This window comes from Rattus norvegicus, chromosome 10 (genome assembly GCF_021556685.1).
Source record: "Rattus norvegicus strain SHRSP/BbbUtx chromosome 10, alternate assembly SHRSP_T2T, whole genome shotgun sequence".
Classification (NCBI taxonomy): domain Eukaryota; kingdom Metazoa; phylum Chordata; class Mammalia; order Rodentia; family Muridae; genus Rattus; species Rattus norvegicus.
This window is the reverse complement of record NC_141543.1, coordinates 112,254,222-112,273,910: the sequence shown is the minus strand read 5'-3', so window position 1 is coordinate 112,273,910 and position 19,689 is coordinate 112,254,222. Positions and strand designations below refer to the sequence as shown.

Genomic DNA, 19,689 nt, shown 5'->3' with positions numbered 1-19,689 from the left:
TCAGTGTTAACCCCAGAGCCCAGGGCTCTCTACCACAAGGAGGCAGTTCCATACCACTGCCCTATCATCTCCAGGGCAGTCCCATCTTCTGATCGTTTCTTCTAGCCCCTCGTAGCCCTGGATGTGTGCACTCACAAGCTTTGTCCCAAGACTAGGTTCCTATGAGTGCTGAGCAAGGAACGGGGAGCGAGACTCCCCGAAAGTGGAAAACCTTAGGGAAAAAAAAAAGACTCACAAATTCTCTCTCTAATGTGTGAATGAAAGCCACATTCGATGCTGTGAGGACCAGGATGTAAGGCAGGTGAAGCTTACCCCGTGAGCTTTTCTTCCTTCTCCACCCCTTCAACCCCTAACACTAGGTAACAGAGGAAAAAAAGAGAAAGAGGAAAGGAAAGAGATCCCTGAATAAAGTCAGTGGTCAGAAAGGGAATGACATCATTGTTAGACTATTTCCTGCTGATGAGGGGTGTTGAGTTCCTTGGGGCAACTTTGATGATCTTTGCCATCAGGATATCTAATTCCTTCTTGTTTCTTTTTTTTTTTTTTTGGTTCTTTTTTTCGGAGCTGGGGACCGAACCCAGGGCCTTGCGCTTCCTAGGCAAGCGCTCTACCACTGAGCTAAATCCCCAACCCCCCTTCCTTCTTGTTTCTTCTTTGCGTACAACTACTTAACAAACCGAGACCAACCAACAACCCACTTCTCAGGGGTCCTAGCATTTATATACTCTGCGAAAAGCCCCCAGAATTCCAAACATCACACAATTACAGAAACTATCTGTAGTGGCAAAACCACACCCTTCTAGAGCATGAGGCAAAACCATCTCAAGCAGCCCCATATCCCACACTTGGGATTAAAATGAAAACACATTCCTGTAGTATTTCTGTGGTTTTTCAAAGAAGCCGAAACTCCAAAACTGTCACTACAGGGGTTGGGGACATCAGTGGGAATCTGCCTAGCAACTGCTACCTACCCTTTGGCAGCCCCCCCAGCAACCCCCCCACCCCGTTACCCACAGCTGGTGCTTCCCGATGATACTCGGGCAAGGTGACAGGGACAAGGAAGAGCATGCGAAGGGACCAGTCCTGATGTGAATCTGAATGTCCTGCCAGGTCACCCCAGTGGGTGCTGTCTCCATAGCCCAATGCTATACTCACCCTTCCGGTCCCTCTTAGCAGTGTGCAGAAAAGTGGCTCAGGGGTCCTCCCTTGGACCAGGACCAAGTGATCAAGATTCAGAACACACAGATGTACCAGGCCTCTGACCTAATGTCTGCTGGTGTGTGTGTGTGTGTTGAGGTTGGGCTGTGGTGGTCCAGTGACTGATCATTTCCCTAACATGTGTAATACCCTGGGCTAGATCCCTAACACTGGGGGGGTGAGGGATAGGTTGAGGGCTTGTCAATCACGATGCACGTCTGGAGTCCCAGTTTTTACCCCCTCCCTTTTTGTTTTCTTGAGACAGGATTTCTCTGTGTAGCCCTGGTTGTCCTGGAACTGGCTTTGTAGACCATGTTGGTCTTGAACTCGGAGACCCACCTGCCTCTGTCTCCTGAGGACAGGGATTAAAGGCATGTGCTAACATGCCCAGCAAGTCCCAGTTACTCTTGACGGCGAGACTTTGCAGCTGGTCTGCGCAATAAAAAAAAATAACATGGAGAGTGTGGGAGCTCACGGCTGCAGTTTCAGCATTTGGGAGGCTGAACAGGAGGACTGCTGCTGAGCTCATGCCAGCCAACAGACGAAGACCCCATCTCACAATGTGGAAAAGAACAAAGGGAGGATGAAAATAAGTAACAGAAACCCAGAGGGCATGTTTCAGTGAGGGTTTTTTATTGCTATGAAGAGGCACGATGACCTCAGCAACTCTTCTAAAGGAAAACATCTCATTGGGGCTGGCTTACACTTTTCCAAGGTTTAGTCCATTATTTTCATGGAGAGAGGCATGGCAGCATGAGGGCACACATGGTGTTAGAGATGAGCTTAGAGTTCTACATTCTGATCTGAGGGCTGTAGGAAAGTGTAAGCACACTGGGCATAGCTTGAGTATATAAGACCTCAAAGCCTGCCCCCACAGTGACACACTTCTGCCAACAAGGTCACACCTCCTATTAGTGCTATGCCCTATGGGCCAAGCATTTAAAAGCATTTTTAAAAATTTATTTATTTATTATTTATGACTACACACACTGTAGCTGACCTCAGACACACCAGAAGAGGGCATCAGAGCTCATCAGCAAGTGGTTGCTGGGATTTGAACTCAGGACCTCTGGAAAGCAGTCAGTGCTCTTAACCACTGAGCAATCTCTCCAGTCCAGGGGCCAAGCATTTCAACACGAGTTTATGTGGGCCATTTCTATTCAAACCACCACAGGGCATAAGGAATAATTCTCTCTGGCTATAGCCAGTGAGAGATAAAGACCCCTTACACACTCCCCAAAGAAATACAATGGAGGGGTTGGGGATTTAGCTCAGTGGTAGAGAGCTTGCCTAGGAAGCGCAAGGCCCTAGGTTCGGCCCCCAGCTCCGAAAAAAAGAAAAGAAAAAAAAAAGAAAGAAAGAAATACAATGGAAAGAACTACTTTTTGAGGCTGGGTGTAGTGGCACAGGCCTTTAATCCCAGCAAGGGGCAGTCCGATCTCTGAGAGTTCAAGGCCAACCTAGTCTAAACCTTGCCTCAAGAAAACAAGTTTGCGGCTGGAGAGATGGCTCAGTGGTTAAGAGCCCTGACTGCGGGGCTGGAGAGATGGCTCAGCGAAGAGCACCCGACTGCTCTTCCAGAGAACCTGAGTTCAATTCCCAGCAACCACCTGGTGGTTCACAGCCATCTGTAAAGTCCATGCCCTCTTCTGGTGTATCTGAAGACAGCTACAGTGTACTTATATATAATAAACGAATAAAAAAAAAAAAAAAGAGCACTGACTGCTCTTCCAGAGGTCCTGAGTTCAAATCCCAGTAACAACATGGTGGCTCACAACGATCTGTAATGAGATCAGATGCCCTCTTCTGGTGTGTCTGAAGGCAGCTACAGTGTACTTGTATATAATAAATAAATCTTTAAAAAAAATCGCCCTAGTGGATAGTGGATCACAAAGGACACACAAAGCCCCGCTTCCGGCCTGCCTGCCCCCTTTTCCTCATCACATTTTACAGGATGAACCACCTTTATTAGGTTCCCTGAGAAGGGAAGGGAAGGCCAAATAGAAAGTTCGGAACCTCGAAATGAAAACCTGATTCCTCCCATTTTCCTTCTTTTTAACTTTTTCAACAGCAGCGGGTAGTCTCCTCTCAGAAAAAGTAGCAGCAGAATGCACCCAGAGAAGTTTTTAGTGCACCAAAGGGTTAGAAAAGTAAACAATTTTTACACTGAGTGCATGCATACTACCCGCAGAGATAGTGAAGCCCCTCGCACCCTCTCGAGACTAGAATCATTTGTGAGCATCTTCCAAGCCCTAGTGTCATCTTGTACATTTTGGGGATCTGCGCTGGCGTCAGGGCTGTGCCTCTCAACAGCCGCGTCCTTTTCAGCCTGCTGATCCATTTAGAATAAGGGCATCGCAGCAGAATGGGGTAAGAAATTAAACGACTGTGTCACATCTTCAAAACAGCAAATAGGTTCCCGCGTGGTGACACTAGTCTGTGATTCCTGTTCTGGGGCGGGGGGGGGGGGGTAGGCAGGAGCATCTCGGGGAATTGAAAGCCAGTCCGCTTGATGTACAGTGAAACTGTATCCAAGTGAAGAAAATCGAAAATCACACAAGCAAACAAACCCGAAAAATACCCACTCAGGGTCTGTCCCATAGATCTCGGTCTGAGTTGGCATGGAGACCTGGAGGGAACTTGATGCAGCAGAGTCGGCGCCGCGAAAAACAAAACACCCCGCAGAAACACACTGCCCGAACATGTGGCCAGACGGGCGAGCGCCTGGGACTACTCCCGCGAGACATTGCCAGGGCGCGGCGGGCGTTGCCAGGGGCGACGGCGCGGGGCTGCGCAGGCGTGATGGGAACGCGCTCGCCTTGCTGCCGCCTCGCCTTTCCCTTTAAGCTTAGGCCAGCCGCGTCGCCGCTTCATGAATGGAACCCACGTGACCAAACATCATGTGACGTCTGAGGAGCGGCGGCGGCGGTGGCGGATTCTGAGCCCGGTCCGGCCCGGCCTTCCTAGCGCGCTTGGCCCGGCCCGCGCAAGCGGCCAGTACTCCTAAGCCCCCGGCCCGGACCCTTCGCGCCCGACCCAGCCCCGCGCAGCCCCGGAGCGCGCGCGCGCGGCCCCGCCCCAGCCCCGCCTTGGCCCGCCCGGGCCCGCAGTGTGGTGAGTGCGCGGGGCTGGGGCGGGCGACGGGGCCTGGCCTCGGGGTTGCGGCACACCCGACGGCGGCGCGTGCCTCGGTTTCCCCGCTAGTCAAAAGAGGGCTGTTCGCCGGTGCCACCCCAGTGTCGGTGGACCGGGCGACGGCGAGGCAGGGGACGGGCGTGCGCGCGGCGGCGGACCTCGGGTGCCCTGCGGGGGGCGCGATTTAAGGGCGAGGTGCGCGCGTCTGCCTGGGTCAGCGGGGTAGCCGCACCGAGCTGCTGACTCATCAGGTGTCCGTCGGCTTCCGCGCGGGCGGGGTCGCGCGCGGGCCCACAGGGGAGGCGGCGGGGAGACCCTGCTGCGCGGCTTGGGCTCGCCACGCGCGTGCGAGCCCAGCGGAGACGTGCTGAGTCATCAGCATGAGGTCACTCGGTGCTCCTGCTGACGCTGGGCCAGGGCGGGGGGCCCGGGCTTGCTATCGGCCCGTCTAGTCGGGAGGCAGGGCTAGATCCGGGCGGAGAAGGTCGGGCCAGGATCCTGGGTCGTGTTTAAGTTTGACGGACCTGTGAGTTGGAGGCAAAGGCCGCGAAGGAGGCATTACAGGGGCGCGCCGCAGGTTTCTCCCGGGGTGGAAGGTAAAGCCCCAGGCTTGCGCATCCCTCCCAGGCTCTTGGGCTCCTGGCCCGGGTCCCACAACTGGGGCAGTTCCCCAAACTGGGAGACGGATCGGTGTACGCCGAGGGGAGGAGCTTAGGTGGGCCGAGCCAGCTCTGTCTGGGAAGCAAGCTTTTCTTCCGAGTGACCCTGAATGGCCAGGCTGCGTCGGTCCTGGATGGAAGAGACCGGGAGGCAGTGAAGAAGGGTGTGTGGCTTGAGAGAAGCTGGGGCAGCGCTAACCAGCTGAGGTTCCCAAAGGGTGGATCTAGGCAGCTGGTGGGAATTTTGAGGTGCAACCATGGAGTGGAAGGTGTAGTTCTATTTTTCCCAGCGTTATTCCTTTCAGAAGAGTTTGGGGTCCCACTGTTGCCTGAAGTTACCAAAAAGTGTGTGCCATATTGGGTGTCTGGAGACTCTTGGGAAGTTACAGTTTGCGTGGGGTGTGGCTGATGGCTGTTTACCGACTTATCAGTTGTGAAGGTTCTTGAACTCTATTCTGTATTGCTTTCCTTGCTCAGGGATTCATGGCTACACTTACGCTTACCTTGTGGTTTGTGCTAAGAGGTTGTCCCCTCAACACTTAGCACACTGAACCTCGAAACTGCTTGTAGGTGTAGTGTTTTCATTGGGGGTAGAACTTTATGCCCTGTGAAACTTAAAGGTCCCAGAAAAGTGTTAAGCTCCGGAGGCACTATGCTTCAGTGAACTTAACATTTTAAGTCCCTTTCAAATACTGCCAATATCTGAAGGAGGGAAGACCTAAGCTGGGGGTCTCTCCTGCATTGAAGTTTACAGGCAAGATTGAGCAAGAAAGGGTCTCACTGTCTTGCTTGAGGCCAATGTCCAGCTTACCCATTGTGAGAGGACAGATGCCCAAACCTTTTCTTTTCTGTTAGCCTGAATGGGTGGTCCAGAGTCCCTTGATGTCTTGAGACCGTCTATCACAGTGAGTGAAGGACTTGGATGAGGGCTGAGTTGTTGGAAGGCAGCAGGTCCAGATCAGCCACTCTGAGCTTCTTCCTCAGGCTCTGGAAGATCTCTGAACTGTATCCCTCAGCACAGCTGTCCCCCAAAACTGTCTGCCTAGTCACTGTGTGTCCCTAGGCTTGCAGAAGCCAGGCAGGTAGCTGAAGGCACTGTCTTTCCTGAGATCTGCCCTCCCCCCCTTAAGCATACATGAATGGATATGAACATGCACGTTTGCTAGTGTGTGCACACACGCACACATGCACACACCTTTGATCAGGAGGCAATTGGCTGCACTAGTGCTGAGTTCAGGCCTTTAGCAGAGGGTAAAAATCTGTTGAGGAGGCACTTTTTAGCTCCCAGCCGCCACACTCTGCACTTTTCTTTGCGATCTCAGGAAGTCACCACCGTTTTGAGCTCAGCAGTATGCATAAGGGAAGCTCCTGCTAAGGCTGTCCCCTCACCTGACTCACACTCCTAGTGTGTGGGTATAGGGCCAACTTGTAAGAAAGACAGACAGATGCCCTTCAGACCTCTCACATCTGAGTTCTGCCTTTCTCTTTGATCTAGCAGGACTGTGGCCTCTGAAAATGCTCGTAATTTATTTACCCTTGTAGAAGTCTCTCTGGCTTCCATGCTTGCTTAATGTTTGCGTGTAGCCACACCTCCTGTTCAAGGCTAAGAGTGGTAGGAAAGGCTAATGAGAACACTAGTGCTGCCCTGGCTCACACATCCTTTCCTTTGATAAGATGAACTCTCCACCCAGCACAGTTTTGCCTGAAGTGCTCACAGCCTTCAGCCTTCTGAAAGAGACCTTCGGCAACCTCACCTGCAGGTCCTTCCTCATTCCCTGCATCTCTACCCGTGGGACTGGTGGGTGTTGGGCCAAGTGGGGATTCCCAGCCTAGGTATACAAAAAATGTCCTTGGCAAGGCTTCAGAAGGCTGAAATGAGATTGAGCCCAGAGGGGCCGCTGACTGTAGGAGGTAGCTGTTTTGCTTTTGTTCCCTGGCCCTGTGGTCATTGACCCTAGGCAGAGAGCCAAAGACCAGTCAGTGACCCAAAGGGGCTGGCTGGCTCTTGCCTGCTTCCAGCTAACAGTGCTCTTCCTCTGCTAATTGTGGGAGCCCTTGTGAAACACCCTGTGTCGGGTGGGGCAAGAGTACAGGATGCTGCAACCAAGCCACAGGATGGTTACCCCATCTGTAAAGGAGATGCACAGGGAGGACTGGAGGGGCCTGGGCTCAGCTCCTCCCAGCCGGATTGCCTGCTACCTGGAAGGTGAGAGGATTCCTAGTCAGCCAGTTAGAACAAACCTGGTCCTCTGCCAGAATGAGGCAGGAAGCAACCTCCTAAGTCCTAGAGGGAGAAAGGGCTTTCTTTTGTCCTGGGCCAGCTTAGGGAACATGTATGGGAAGTAGGACCTTGGAATACAAGGTCCCTGACTGACCCTTGCTTGCTGCTGGTCCCAGTAGTGGGTCTCCTGGGGAACTGCTGGCTGGCCAGAGGAACGGGAGAACAGCTCAGGAAGGGAGGGAGGCGATACGCTGAGTCAGCATGACTCGCCAGGAACAGGGCGCTCTGGGGCAGCACTGGGGTTATTTTTAAAGCTCAGCTTCCTTCTAGGCTTGCCCCTCCTGCAGCCCAGACCTTCTAATCTCTCTCTGCTCCCTTTGTCTTCTGCCTTCACATCGCTGCTGCTTCTTCCCTGGGAAAAAAATCTCCCCGACCTCCCACCTGGCTCTCTAGGGAAAGGGCCTTCTGAAGCAGCCAAGCTCAGGTCAGGTGAGGGCAGGGTTCTGTGGGCTGAGCACTAGGCAGCAAGCTTCCCTTTGGGGTGTAAGAGTCTCAGGGTCCTGATCTCTGCTCTGTGTCTTGCAGAGTGCCTGCTCACTGTGTCCCCCGGGTTATGACGACCCCCAATAAAGGAAACAAGGCCTTAAAGGTGAGTGGAGAGGCTGGGCTCGGGGTGTGCTGGGCTGGGCATTCCTACTCTGCCTTGACCCCGTGTGCTGTGCCACTCCAGGTGAAGCGGGAGCCAGGCGAGAATGGCACCAGCTTGACTGATGAGGAGCTGGTGACCATGTCGGTGCGAGAGTTGAACCAGCACCTGCGAGGCCTATCCAAGGAAGAGATTATCCAGCTGAAGCAGCGCCGGCGCACACTCAAGAACCGAGGCTACGCAGCCAGCTGTCGAGTGAAGCGGGTGACACAGAAGGAGGAGCTGGAAAAGCAGAAGGCGGAGCTACAGCAGGAGGTGGAGAAGCTGGCCTCTGAGAATGCCAGCATGAAGCTGGAGCTCGATGCGCTGCGCTCCAAGTATGAGGCCCTGCAGAACTTTGCCAGGACCGTGGCCCGCAGCCCTGTGGCCCCGGCTCGGGGTCCCCTTGCTGCTGGCCTGGGGCCCCTGGTCCCTGGCAAGGTGGCTGCCACCAGCGTCATCACAATAGTAAAGTCCAAGACAGATGCTCGGTCATAGGGACACGTGCAGTTGCCAGGCAGGTCTTTGAGGGGCCACTAGGTGCGTGGCAAAGTTGGCAGCCCCGTCCCTCTTCCTTTCTTTTCCCTTCCTTTCTACTTTCCCTTCCCTCTTTCCTTCCCTGCAAAGCACAACCTGCACCCAGGGGCACCGGGCTGAGCCCCTTGATATCATCTTTGTTGTCACGCCTGTGTTTTGTACGTTGGGATCGGTCAGTTCAACAGTGATGTTGGGTTGCCCCTAACCCCTTTGTATCAAGGCCATGCAGGCTAGGAGTCCGGAGTGGGCACTGTGGGAATGGACGAGAGTGCAAGTGGGCAAGTGTACTGGGCTTGGGTCTGCCCTTCCTGGTGGTCTGCAGGGGGACTTGAGAGCTTTCTTTTCAGATTTCCAGTGGGCCTCAGTTTGATCCAGAAGGAGGAGATGGGCTCTGCCCTGAAACGTGGTTATATCTTGAAGCCCCTGGATGGATAGGCCACCAGCCTGGGCATTGGGGCAGGAACCATGGTGCTGGAGCCTGGCACAGTGCACCGGATAAGACCAAATCGCCGGTTATGAGTGTGGGTGGAAGGTGTGTCAGTGTGTCCTGCGATGGGTCCGGTGTCACTGTTTACATGACCTATTTGTGTGGTTATATAGCCCTTTATTTAAAAGAGAAGTTCCTTTTACGGAGTTATTAAATTATATGTTTAAGAGCTAAAAAGAAAAAAAAGCTGCAGAGTATTTATAAAATTGTCTTAAAAAACAAAAACAGAAAACAACATTTGACCGTATAAATGGATAAGGGAAGAAAGTATAGTAGAAACTTTGCTAGTTGAAAAAAAAAAATCCCTTTCTTGTAAACCTGGGGACAGCTCTGTGGCTGTTGGAGTTTAGTTTTTATACACAGAGTTATCAGACATTACTTATAAAACTTAGTTTAAAAAAAGAAAAAGAAAAAAAAGAAAAAAAAAAAAAGGCCAGGCTGCGAGCCTACCAGAGGCTGTCCTCTTTGATATCTCTTTTGCAACTGTACCGAAAGTGACTTACTCCTTCGCCCTTCCTGCTTCCGTCTTGCCGGTGCCGTGGTGTTGTCCGTGCCTGGTGAGGTTTTGTGCAGCCGTAAAGTGCTGGTGCTTCTGGTGACCTTTGACCTGTGGCTGTCCCTGTGTTTTTGTGTGTGTGTGCGTGTGTGTATGTGTGTTTGTCTTTTGGATTTTTGTTGTGGTTTTGCTTCTGCTGGCTTGCTGGACCCAGGCAGAACATACTCTGCCGCTGGAGTACAGGAGATTGCCTGCTGGCTCACATTCTTCTGCACTTGTCCATTCCTCTGCCACTTGGTCCCTCTGAGCCTTGGCTTGGCATTGTGGGTCTAGGGCTTGGCTTAAGGCAGTGGCAGAGTAAGTGAAATTGGGAGCTATCGGGCCCCCATGCTGCTTCCACATCCACCACCTCTGGCCCTGGGTGGTGACATTGCAGGGACCAAGGTGTCACTGTGGGTGCCCACAGGGCTGTGCCCTACCTGTCCTCGGCCGTCTTCCTTCTGGCCTCAGCTTAGTTCCTAGAGTCTTCATTGGGGCCTCAGCTAGGCCGCCCCAGGGGCCTACCTTGTGGATTGGGAGTCCTGTCACTCGTGTATTTCTGAAACCCCGTTCTGTGGGGTGTTGTTTCCCAGGCAGATTGGTTAGGGGCCCCACTTGGGGCAACCCATTCTTCCCTGTCTCACTGTGAGAGCCTGGAGGCCTCCACCATGGCCAGACAAGGGCTTTGGCCCTCGGGCCCAGTCTGTTCTTCCCAGTGTCTGCAGCTCTTGGCTCTGGGCCCTATTCTGCCTCCTTCAGGATCTGCGTCTTCCAGGGATCCGCTGTTCGACTTGGAGGTGCTTCTCTGCAGGTCCCAAGCCTGCCTCCTCACCCCAGCTTTCCAGTGGAGGCTGCCCCCTTCCAGGCTTGGCTCAGGAAGCTCCTCATAGGCGGATGCCCACCCATAAGAGGCTACATCCCTTTGTGGTCACATGGCCTGTAGCCTCTTGCTGACATTGCTGGTGTCTTCTCTGGGGCCCTGGATCCCTGACAAGCACAGAAATGTGATCTGGTAAAAGGAAAGACTGTGGCCTGATAGGCCTTTACCTCGTAGGCAGCAGGATTTTCACTCAGTTTGACACAGCATGCAGTGCTCTGGGAGCAGGACCTCTGCCACCCTGGCATTTTTGGTAGGCTGGTTTGGCTCAAGGTGCTCAGACACTCCCATTGATGCCTGAGTCGGATATGGGTGGAAATCTGGACTGTTGATTATAAGTTACCAGGTGACCTCATTCCCTCCCTTTGTCTCTTAACTGGTATCCAGTGAGTTGCTGATGCCGACTGGCAAGCAGAGCTGGCCCATGCCTAGAGGAGGAGAGGGACAGGCTTTCTGAGTGCTTTGATTCTGGCTGGGCTGTAGTGTATAGCTGAGAATGGCCTCCTGCATGGGTCCAGCCTTTTGGGAGGATGAGGAAGAGGAGGCTGAGGCTAGATGTGTGTTAAACAGGAGTAGCAGATCTTTGCTTCTGAACCGGATAGAGCCGTGCTCAAGGCTTTCAGGTTTGCAGTATCTTCTTATTGAGTCTGGGGAACGTTCCCTATTGAGCCAGCCCTGCAGCTCCACTCCCTGCCCCATTCCCCTGATTTCTTGACAGTAAATCCTGTGTCCAGTTGTGACTGTTGGCTGTTTTCCTGATCATTGTTAATTCCGTTTTCCTACTGTGAGGGTGTTGTGTTTGACTTTCTGACACAGCGAATGGAGAGCTTGGGCTGAGGCCAGGTCTCCCAAACTTCTCCGCTAAGTAAACCGTAATGTGTGACTTCCCTCCTATCTTGACTGCCCGACTCCTTCCTTCCACATGGACACTCAGATTTCAAAGAAAACCCGCAGGAGGTGGGTCAGTTTCCTCTGTAGAATATGGTCCCAGAGAGTCCTCCCCTCTGTTGTGTCTAGCTGCTAGTCTGGGTGTTGTACCATCAGTGCAGGGAGTCCACGGCAACACTGAGTTATACAGGGACCACTACCATCGCCAGGCTTCCTAGCAGGCTGTTCTCAGTTCATCTTTCAGGTCCGTGTGTACTCTGTGCTAGCAGCAGCCTTGGTGTTCAAGGCCAGGATTTGCAGTTTTGATAAGCTACAGCCCACTTGGAGATGGTGAGGCCACTTCCCTGCTACCTCCCTCTCTGGTGTGGCCACTTGGCCAAAGCTCCCATCCACAGCTGGGGTGTCTGAGCCACAGCCTGCTACACTGTTTCCGCTCTGGGATCTTCTGAGTTACTCTTTTAGGCTGTGGTTTGGTGAAAGGAACCAACACATTAACGATCTCCCCCCCCCCCCCCCCAAAGCCACTGAGTAATTCTTGGCATGTTTTCTAAGTGCTGTTGGCTGCCTGGTTTGGGAGCAGTTGTGGAGAGGACAGACTTAGTACCACACAGAGGCATGGGTGTGCGAGCTGCTCACAGCTTCCTTGTTTCTGGCATGTGTCCTGGGTGCGTGCTATACCTCCCGGGCCAGCTGCACACCTATGTACTCTGCCCCTGAGAGGTAGAGTGTTCAGGAAGTGTCCCTGATAGATTCCCTGTTCTCTGTGGCCCCAGTTGGGCTTTTGGCTCCTCCAGCAACTTCATGCCCCAACCCTACCTTTCCTCCCATTTCTCTCTGTCTGCTAGTCCCTGAAGCCTTTAACCAAATGGGAATGGGTACAGAAAGCCTTCTCCTGGCAACTTAGGGCAACAGGACAAGGGCTATTGTGTGTCCAGCTCTGTTGGTCTCCTGGTGCTGAGAGGTGTGTCCAAGCAGAGTTGATCAGCCCCTGCCTGCCCTGCAGGGCTGAAGCCAGGGGGAGGTTAGTAGAGAGTACCCTAAATGGGGTGAGGGTCCTTAAACATCCAAGTGAGGAGGGGCTGTTGTGTGGCTGCAAGGTGAGACCCTGTCTCCAGCACCTGGGTAGGGCCATCGGGGATCTGGCTGCAAGGTGAGGTCTGGACTTGGCATCAGTGCAGAGCGATCAAGTCACCTGGCCTCAGCAGGCAGCAGCCTTGGTGCCCACCCGTGCCCTGCGCAGTATTTATTGCTAAATTATTGTCCAGGAGGGGCGGCACTGGGCCTGGCCCCCCGGGTATTTATTGCTGTACATAGTGTATGTTTGTGATATATAAGGTTTTCTTTATTTTGTATATGATCAATAAACGCCTTTTAAAGAGATCTGGTGGTGTTTCTTTGAAACGTGAAGGAGCAAGGGAAAGACCAGGATAGGAAGGGCGAGCCGGAAGGGGTGGGAAAGGCAGGGCGCGCGCATGCGTCTTTGTAGCTGCCGGATGAGGCGGAAGCGGAAGCCGGAAGCGCAGTCCAGGGAGCGATGGCAGCCGGTGGCGGTCTGAGCCGCTCGGAGCGCAAAGCGGCTGAGCGGGTCCGGAGGTTGCGGGAGGAGCAGCAGCGGGAGCGCCTCCGTCAGGTAAGCCACTGCCATGCCCGCGCTCGCGCCGGCACGCGCAGTCGCTCACCTACTGCTCGTCCGTAGGTGTCACGCATCCTGAGGAAGGCGGCTGCAGAGCGCAGCGCGGAGGAGGGCCGGCTTCTAGCTGAGAGTGAGGATCTGGTGACCGAGCTTCAGGGTCGGAGCCGGCGGCGTGAGGGCCTCAAGCGCCGCCAGGAGGAGGCGAGTCGCGGGCAGCGGGTGCTGGGCTGTTGGCTGTAGGCTATAGCCTGTAGCCTGTAGGCGGTGGGCTGCGGCCGGAATAACCAGCTCTGGCTCCTGTCAGGTGTGTGATGACCCAGAGGAGTTGCGGAGGAAGGTCCGCGAACTAGCCGGAGCTGTCCGAAGTGCCAGACACTTGGTTGTCTACACAGGCGCTGGGATCAGCACGGTAAGTGACGGCCTGCACATTGCTTCAGGTGTGGGGCGCCCCCTTCTGGGGCACAAACTTGGGCTGTTCAGTGCTGGAGTTCAAATGCTCTCTCACCTTTGAAATAACTTCAAGGTGTCCTTTCTCGGAGATCCGGAACAAAACAATTCTAGATTTAAGATTTAACTAAGGCAAAGTGACCAAGGTGGCACATGCCTTTAATCCCAGCACTTGGGAGACAGGATCTTTGTAAGTTCAAGACCAGCCTGGTCTGCATAGGGAATTCCAGAACAGTCAGGGGCTAAAGGATAAGTCAATCAATAAATAATAATTTAGCTAAGTCAAAGAGTTTCAGAATGCTTAATTTATGAAAGCCAGTCAAACACGGAGCGGTAGTAGGATGTAGTAACCAAATACTTGCTAATGGCTTCTCGCTTAAAGTGGAGACATTGATCCATGTGAATAAATGAAAAACCAGTGTCGAGTCCCAAATCTCTAATCTCAGGACTCAGGAGGTGAAGCCTGGTAGGGGAGGAAGCTCAAGGTCAAATGCTTGAGGCCAGCCTGGCTCAAAGCTTGATGCAAGACCCTGTCTAAAAAAAAAAAAAAAAAAAAAAAAGAAAGAAAGAAAGAAAGAAAGAAAGACAGAGTCACACAGTACAACAGGTACAAACAAGAAATGCTGTGCTCCTGACTCTGAGAGATTTCCTGGGCTGAGGGATGACTACCTTTGAACGTGTGACTGTATCAGTACAATCATGTGTGAGTGTGGAATGAATGTTTGACCCAGGTGAACAGTTTCTATTCTGAAGAAGCCCTAAAGTGGTCTGGTGAGATGGCTCAGTGGGTAACATGCTTGCTGTGCAAGCATGAGGACCTGAGTTTGAACTCTTAGAATGCATATGAAGAAGCTAAGCAATACCACACCCCTGTAACCGCAGAACGGGAAGATAAGCTGAGAACCCCTTGAAGCCTGCTGGCTAGGCAGCCTGGCCAAATCCATGAGCTCCACGTGTAGTGGAAGGTGGGGGTGGGGGCTGTGAGATGGCTCCCTGAATAACTAGGCACTTGCTACCAAGCCTGGTGGAGTTTGGTCCTCAGAGCTCACACAGGAGAGGACTGACTACAAGGAGCCTTCTGACTTTTCCTTGTGCATCATGACCCTTGCACCTCCCTCCCAACAAATGTGTTAAAAAAAAAAAAAAAGTAAGATGGGCATTGAGATTCACATACCAACACATGTAACATGTGGGTCTACACACATGTGCACAAATGCAAAGACATATACAAACAGACAAAAGAAGACCTCTGTTACAAAGGTATAGTCCAAAACCTACTACAGGCTCAGACATAAAATCCTTAAAGCTGGGAAACCCTTTGGTGGCCTTGCTGCTGGAGTGGCATCTTGGGCTCTTGCAGGGAAATGTGAGGGCAGGAAGCATGACAGACAGACAGCAATGGCCCAGGAGCAAAATGAGGAACATTTGCTGCTCCAGCTCAGCCATCTGGGGCATAAGCATTCCAGGCCTAGCCCTTCATAGCCCTGCGATGATCCAGCTTTGGCTTTACAGCAGTGACTCTACAAACCTGGTGGTTAACTAAGTTCTGCTCGCAGCTCGTAAATGTGACCTAAGCACCATTTGAGGTCCTTCCCTCTGTTGGTTACCTGCCAGGGCAGGCGCTTCTCTGAGCTTAAGCAGCAGTGTATACAGGGCTTTCCCAGCCAGGATCCAAAGACTCCCGGCTCCTAGATTGTTTTGTTTGTTTGTTTGTCGTGGGAAATTACTTAACGCTTACCTGGTTTTATGTTAGGTTGGAATGAAAACCTCAGAGCTGCAGGATATAAGTGGACAGAGGACCCTCTCCTGGGGTCACTATTTGCTAAATAGTGACCTGAACTCTAAAACCTGTTCCTTCGGACACTGATGAGCCTAAACAGTTTCCCCCTTCTGTGTTCAAGACAGATGTGGACACAGCTGCTCAGTGCTAGCAAGGACCCTGAAGTAGGGTAGGGTTCTTTGGTATTCGAAGGGTGAGCTGGGGCTGGAGAGATGGCTCAGCGGCTAAGAGCACTGACTGCTCTTCCAGAGGTCCTGAGTTCAAATCTCAGCAACCACATGGTGGCTCACAAACATCTGTAATGAGATTCAATGCCCTCTTCTGGTGTGTCTGAAGACAGCAACAGTTTACTCACATATATACATAATCTTTAAAAAAAAAAAAAGGGAAAGGTAAGGTGGCCCAGACAGGACAAGAAAGTCACTTGGATGGAAGGAAAGAGCCATAGTGGGGTACAACCCATTTGGGGATCAGACAGGCCAGCAGTGGCATGCCCTCTGTGGGGTGTTCTGCAGTACCTGTGGTATCTCTTTGTCCAAATGTGCAGGCAGCCTCTATCCCAGATTACCGGGGTCCTAATGGAGTGTGGACACTGCTCCAGAAAGGAAGGCCTGTGAGGTGAGCATGTTACAGCTTTCTACCAGGGTTAGGGAAGAGCTGCATCTGCCTGGCGGCCCTTTCACCTCTGTTCCCTCAAATCCAACAGTGCTGCCGACCTAAGCGAAGCAGAGCCTACCCTCACCCACATGAGCATCACCCAGCTGCACAAGCATAAGCTGGTAAGAAAGCTGGCGGTGGTGGCATGCCCATGCCTTCACTCCCAGTACTTGGGAGGTGGAGGCAGGGGGATCTCTGAGTTCAAGGCCAGCCTAGTCAAGAGTGAGTGCTAAGACAGTCAGGTGACACAGAGGAATTCTGTCAAAAACAAAATAAAACAAAAAGCTGGAAAGACCCTTAGTGCCCAGGTGGGAAGCCATCCCACCCCCTAGTCATCCCTGTGGTAAATAGTCCAGTAGCTCAGACTCCTGTTTGCTCCCTGCTCTGCATTCTCTTCAAGAAGAGAAACCCCTGCCCTCAGACATTAGTATTCAGCTTCCCGTTCAGGGTCTTTAGACAGCAGCCTAGCTTCAGAGGAGTCTTGTCAGAAACCTCCAGAGACCTGCTGAGCAAGCAGGAAAGCAGACAAGCCTGGGCTGGGAGGGGTGTGTGTGTGTGTGTGTGTGTGTGTGTGTGTGGTGTGTGTGTGTGTGTGTGTGTGTGTGTGGTGTGTGTATGTGTGTGTGTGTGTATGTGTGTGTGTGTGTGTGTGCGCGCGCTCCTGCCCTCCCCTTGTGACCAGTGCCCCAAACTGCTCCTAGGCTTGCGGGAGCAGAACAGATACTTGCCCTCCTGGCTGCTCCCAGTATATAAGTTGGTAGGGAGAACATGACACCTTTCCACCTCAGGGCCCTCCTGGGTTTCAGTCACCTTCTTGTTTTGAGAACCTCTCCCTTTGGTCAGACTGGGCTTAGAATAATTACACTGCTACAGGGCACCTCCTTCGTCCCTTACTAACTGCCACCATGTTCTGTTTTCCAGGTGCAACACGTGGTGTCTCAGAACTGCGACGGGCTCCACCTGCGCAGTGGGCTGCCACGGACCGCCATCTCTGAGCTCCATGGGAATATGTATATTGAAGTGAGCAGTGCCCAGAGGACTCAGGGCCTGGGGGACAAGCAGATGTCACTCACTGTGCCCTCTCTTCCTCAGGTCTGCACCTCCTGCATCCCTAACAGAGAGTACGTCCGAGTGTTTGACGTGACGGAGCGTACCGCCCTTCACCGACACCTGACAGGCCGGACGTGCCACAAGTGTGGGACTCAGCTTCGGGACACCATTGTGCACTTTGGGGAGAGGGGGACGCTAGGGCAGCCCCTGAACTGGGAGGCAGCGACTGAGGCCGCTAGCAAAGCAGACACAATCCTGTGTTTAGGGTCCAGCTTGAAGGTATGTGCTGCTGACAGTGCCATGGATGCACTGTGGATTGAGCGTGTTACTGGCCCGCCTCCCCAGAGCTATTAACACCAGCGGGCAGTAGACTGGCATCTAAAGCATCGTCCTCTACTGCGTGTGTCTGTCCACTCGTACAGGTACTGAAGAAGTACCCCCGTCTCTGGTGCATGACGAAGCCCCCAAGCCGTCGGCCCAAACTCTACATTGTGAACCTGCAGGTAACAGTGGGTGGGTGCTCAGAGCTTCCTCCTTAGACCTGGGCCTTAGACCGGCAGAGCCAGGGAGACGTGCCACACTTGTACACCCTGAAAGCCTTGTACAGGTTCAAGTGTGTCCCAGTCTGCCGGGGACAAGCAAAGGGTAGGGAGTTGGCCCTCATCTGCCTTCCTTGTCCCCAGTGGACCCCGAAGGATGACTGGGCTGCCCTGAAGCTTCATGGGAAATGTGATGATGTAATGCGGCTCCTCATGGACGAACTGGGCCTGGAGATCCCTGTCTACAACCGGTGAGTGGGTGCAGCATGGCCCCATTTCTGCCCCTCTGTGTGATGGGCCGTGTCTGTCTGCTGTGAGCCTCAGAGGAACTGGCTGGGGCAAGACTGTACCACATCCGAACACTTTTCCACGTTATGGTGCCCAGAATCTCTGAGGAGATGGGGGTCTGCCAGTGTGTTCTACAGGATGCTCCCCACAGATCCTTATCAGCCTGCGTGAGGGGTGAGAATTGTGCAACCCTGCTCAAACAGAATCTGTGTCCTTGGTTTTGGGGTATTTGGGGAAAAATTAAGCCAATTGCCTTGATACAGAATTGTGATAATTTAGACTTGGTGTGTATATTGAGTGAAAAGTTTACACTTTCTTTCTCTGTGAATTTTCAGGGTCTTATAGGGGAAATCAATAACTTCTTTTAATCAAAGGGTTCAAGAAATTCAGGATCCCTTCACCTCTGGGCCTGGCAATTCTTGTATGTTATGTTTGTGGTGTTTTGTGACGTGGGGCCTCTCCTGTGCCACATTGTTTCTGTTGTCGTTGGGTGTTTTTTCTTTTCGTTTTCAAACATTGACTTAGCTCATTTTTTTAACTCAGTGCTTATTTGTATCTTACGTTTCTAAATATGTGGTTCTACATTTCAATCAGACACATGATTTCTCCATGGTGTAGTCTCCGGGCCACGCCTCCCTAGTCAACTGGCCTCCCCCCCAACCCCATCCCCGTCACGCAGTCTGGGAAGGGGAAAAGGGTCCAGTCCACCTGCCCCGATCCATACAAGTGAAAGGTGGGGCCCAGAGCTGCTAGCAGGTTATCCTTGGAGATGGAGCCATCCTGTGGCTAGCACTGCCCCCTCCTAAGTGTGCAGATCCCACTGATAGTGGGTGAGACACAGAAGAGGCTGCTGCTGGCCTTTGAGTTGGGTCCAGGAAGATCTTCCCCTGTGGCTCTTCTTGTGACACCCAAGCTGCTTCTAGCCAAAGCCCAACCAGTCTAAGACAGACCTAGGGGAAGGGGCGAGATGACAGGCGGCCTCAGACAGCGTTACCTGTGCCTGGGAGGGTTGTGATTTGAGGGGTTTCCAGACCTACCTGATGCTGCTTTCCTTTCTGTTAGGTGGCAGGACCCAATCTTCTCCTTGGCAACTCCACTCCGTGCTGGCGAAGAAGGTAGCCACAGTAGGAAGTCACTGTGCAGGAGCAGAGAAGAGCCCCCACCCGGGGACCAGAGTGCCCCTCTTGCCTCAGCCACCCCCATCCTAGGAGGCTGGTTCGGCAGGGGCTGTGCTAAGCGTGCAAAAAGGAAGAAAGCGGCGTAGCCCCGGTGTTGACAAAGAGCAGTCGGCACCTTGCAGATGGCTTGACCCATGTTTAGGGTCCTGTGTCACAGTGAAGGCTAGAGTGCCCCCACCAGATCTAGTGGAAAGAACTCTGGGGTTGGGGGTGACACTTCCTGGTGACGGTCGTTTTTAGCCATCTGTCCTTGTGGAAAGCCTCACTTGCACTGCTGTGATCGCCCCACTACGGGCTTGATCTTCAAGGACACCTCCATCCTATCCCCCCCTATACAAAGGTGGCAGCAAGGCCTTTGCAAGAAGAGCTCCCGTCTTTCCCAGGCCTGGCCCACAGAGGAGTCCACCACTGCCTTACCTCACTCTCCAGGCTAGTCTCAGGGCCTCCCTCTTTCTACTACTTACTACTTAAAAGTGTTCACTTTATAGAAACCTTTTTCTGTATTGGGTATGCGGCACAGGGAGGATCTAAGCCTCCAGTCTGAGCAAGTCTTATTAAACATCTCTCTATTGCCTCGGTGTCCCAATGACTGTCACATGCACCACTGAGGTGCCTGCCCCTGAGGGCCAACATCGCGGTACTTTTGAAGAACCCAGCCCCTAGGAATGCTTTAAGGCGTGAGGAGAGCCGCAGGCACACTCTTGGTACAAGCCTGCTCCATTCACCAGTAGAGAGTCAGATGCAAAAGCCCGGCCACCTGCAACACAGGCCATTGGTCGCTCAAGTTGGGCGGAGGGGTGTGGCCGGGCTAGGGGCGGGGCCCCGGGTGGTGCACGCAATTGGCTGCGCCTAGCGGGTGAGACCCGCGTGAGCACGCGCAAGCGTCGAGGGCGGGG

General features: G+C 53.0%; 2 protein-coding genes across 19 annotated transcripts; both read left to right on the top strand.

Annotated features, from left to right (window-relative positions):
- The first annotated feature begins 4,097 nt into the window (after positions 1–4,097).
- Positions 4,098–12,601, top strand: Mafg (MAF bZIP transcription factor G). Of its 17 annotated transcripts, none has more exons than XM_087574142.1 (4): positions 4,098–4,311; positions 7,666–7,696; positions 7,798–7,861; positions 7,943–12,601. In XM_087574142.1, the coding sequence occupies exons 3-4, from the start codon at positions 7,826–7,828 to the stop codon at positions 8,393–8,395; spliced, it is 489 nt and encodes a 162-aa protein (XP_087430268.1). In that variant the 5' UTR covers positions 4,098–4,311; positions 7,666–7,696; positions 7,798–7,825; the 3' UTR covers positions 8,396–12,601.
- Positions 12,602–12,735: 134 nt separating this feature from the next.
- Sirt7 (sirtuin 7) lies at positions 12,736–19,367 on the top strand. 2 transcript variants are annotated; one of them, NM_001107073.1, is given in 10 exon segments: positions 12,736–12,851; positions 12,918–13,055; positions 13,159–13,263; positions 15,629–15,699; positions 15,788–15,860; positions 16,660–16,758; positions 16,831–17,067; positions 17,211–17,291; positions 17,472–17,578; positions 18,678–19,367. In NM_001107073.1, coding segments are annotated over 10 exon segments (1,209 nt in total). In that variant the 5' UTR covers positions 12,736–12,755; the 3' UTR covers positions 18,880–19,367.
- Positions 19,368–19,689: the final 322 nt, after the last annotated feature.